At 49.0% G+C, this 2,276-nt stretch overlaps 1 protein-coding gene across 1 annotated transcript; it reads right to left on the bottom strand.

The window, feature by feature from the left end:
- Positions 1-1,004: 1,004 nt before the first annotated feature.
- On the bottom strand, positions 1,005-1,310 carry LOC101572151 (ribonuclease K6-like). Its single transcript, XM_004648090.2, has one exon. It carries the CDS (start codon positions 1,308-1,310, stop codon positions 1,005-1,007), a length of 306 nt encoding a protein of 101 aa, XP_004648147.2.
- Between the last annotated feature and the right edge of the window lie 966 nt (positions 1,311-2,276).

The following is a 2,276-nucleotide window of genomic DNA, read 5'->3' as shown; positions in this document are numbered from 1 at the left end:
GGGTGACCTCAAGGAGGCCCAGTAGAGCAGGTAGCACAATGGGGTGGAGACCACTCCCCCCCACCAGCTAAATGTAGGAAACACCCCAGGCTATCCCTCCCCTCCTTAATCTAACGCTCTGACAGAAGCAGGGAGAAGCATAACAAAAGTACACAAGATCTCTGCAGCGCCAGGCCAGAGCACAGGCATGCTAGCCCTGGCCTTCAGGAACACTTTCCCCATTTGATCTCATTAAAGGTTGACAGGCACGGTCTGCACCTCATGTGTAACCTTCTGAGAGGGAACTCTGGGATACACATGCAGTTACGGTGCCTCTGAGAAGACTGACCCCCCTGTCAGTCACTGCTGTCAGTCTTACCCAGAGACCCAGAGAGAGGCCCTGGGCTGAGAAGCACATCCTTTAAAATGCACAGCCTGGTGTATTTGTGTACCTTTTATGTTCCTGTCACCTTGACCCCACTTTTGCATTCCTACCACCAGAACACCTCAGCCTTTCATCTTTAAAAATGGAGTTGCTTTCTCCTTTGCCAGTGGATGTGCACTTAGGAAATCTGTGCTCGATGTAACCAAGACTCAGGAATCTATCTGTTCAACCCACCATGCAGCAGAATAAGACCCTAGGAGCAGACGTCCTGTTGGAAAATGGGCGGCACACGATTTGAAAGATGACACAAACACATTCACTCACTTGAATGCAGCAGGAAGTTCTTTATTGCTGTGAATGCAGTGCGGTGAGGCTGGGCAAAAGTGACAAAGGCCTAGAACTTTCCCCTTTTCAATAGATTGTTTGTTCCACTACAGACAAATCTCAAAGCAGACAGGAATTATTCACCTATACATACAGTATCCTGGGCGCTCTAGTTCTCCCAACACCTCCACTCTTTCTTTTATGAGAACAAGAAAATCAAAAAGGGAAATGATGAAGAAAAAGGAGAGAAACAGAGAAAGAAGCACAAAGTGTAATATAAGCTGCCTGCCCAGACAGAGGAAAGCTGATCTAAGCCTTAGATAACCCGATCGAAGTGCACAGGAACCAGGGGATCTTGAGGGTCATCCCTGCGAGGTGGGTCACAGGCCACAATGAAGTTTTTGGTGATGGAAGTATTACTGTAGTGGCAGTTAGGAAACTGGCTTCTAAGGAGCCTGCAGTCAGTCATTCTCACAGGCCTGGCACTTTGGTGGCAGTTGTTCTGACCATTGTTGCAGGGTGTCGTGCCCTGTTTACAGACATTGATCACATTCTGGAGAGCGTCGTGCAGGAAGGTGTTTCTCTGCTTGCACACCCCATTCGGTCTGTTGACAGCAATCATGGCCTGGTCACACGGGAGAGAGTTCGGCAGTATGTGCTGAACTTTGAACCACTGAAATGGGGTGTAACCTGGAGGAGTAGCCCCAGCAGCGCACAGTAGCCCCAATAGGCTCAGCAGCAACAGCAGAGGAGGTGTCATGACTTGCACCATCTTTTCTGCATAGGAACACAGAAGATCACCAGAACAGTAGAAGCAGTTAAGGTAAAGTTGTTAATCATATGTATTTATATCCTTGTTTTGCCTCAAAGATTTCATAACTCTTGAAAAACTCTCTCGAATAACCTCAAATTCAGGTGAAAACAATGTGAGGCAAGCAGGTCTCTCCTGTGCCCAGCAGCCCCATAGCCCTCTGACCTGTGCTCCTGCATGCAATAACCTGGCTTCTTACCCCTTCCCTCCTGAGATGCTGACTGTCCCCTCTGACCGCCCCCTCCCACCATCACTGTAACCCTGTGCATCTCAGTCCCACGTTTCCCTTCTTACCAGGTGTCAGTGCTTGGTTCCTGCTGAGCTCTGAGGGGCAGTGGATTCCTTCTGCTCTTCTCCCCAGCTGACCAGCACTGCTTGCCACGCAGGGGAAAGAGTGTTTTGAGCCCACAAAAGAGAATCCTGCTTCTTAGCACATGTGAACTCCTTAAATAAGGCAGAACTCACAAAAGAACCAACCTTGAGCAAATTTTCCAGAGAACTCCCCTACCTGAAAGTACACGCCTTGTGCAAGGGTACAGATAGGCTTAACACCTGTGCTCGCTCTACAGAGCCCTGTGGCCACCTGTCCCCACCAGGATCTGTTTCCTGAAGGCTGAGCTCTGCTCTGCTCCTGATAAGGATGACCCTGATGCTTCTGAAGAAACAGTGCTGTATGCAACTCCTCATGGCATCTGGGACACCTAGGTTTAGGGCTTCCTTCTGTCCTCAACAGGTGAAAAGGTTTTAAGGAACCAAACTTTTGCTATGAGAATGTTC

The sequence above is a fragment of the Octodon degus genome, unplaced genomic scaffold (genome assembly GCF_000260255.1).
Source record: "Octodon degus isolate 3935 unplaced genomic scaffold, OctDeg1.0 scaffold00352, whole genome shotgun sequence".
NCBI lineage: Eukaryota > Metazoa > Chordata > Mammalia > Rodentia > Octodontidae > Octodon > Octodon degus.
This window is presented reverse-complemented; position numbering and strand designations above follow the sequence as displayed.

Bases quoted from the DNA above. Each gene is read 5' to 3' on its own strand.
- LOC101572151 (XM_004648090.2), bottom strand. From the start codon at position 1,310: ATGATTGCTGTCAACAGACCGAATGGGGTGTGCAAGCAGAGAAACACC.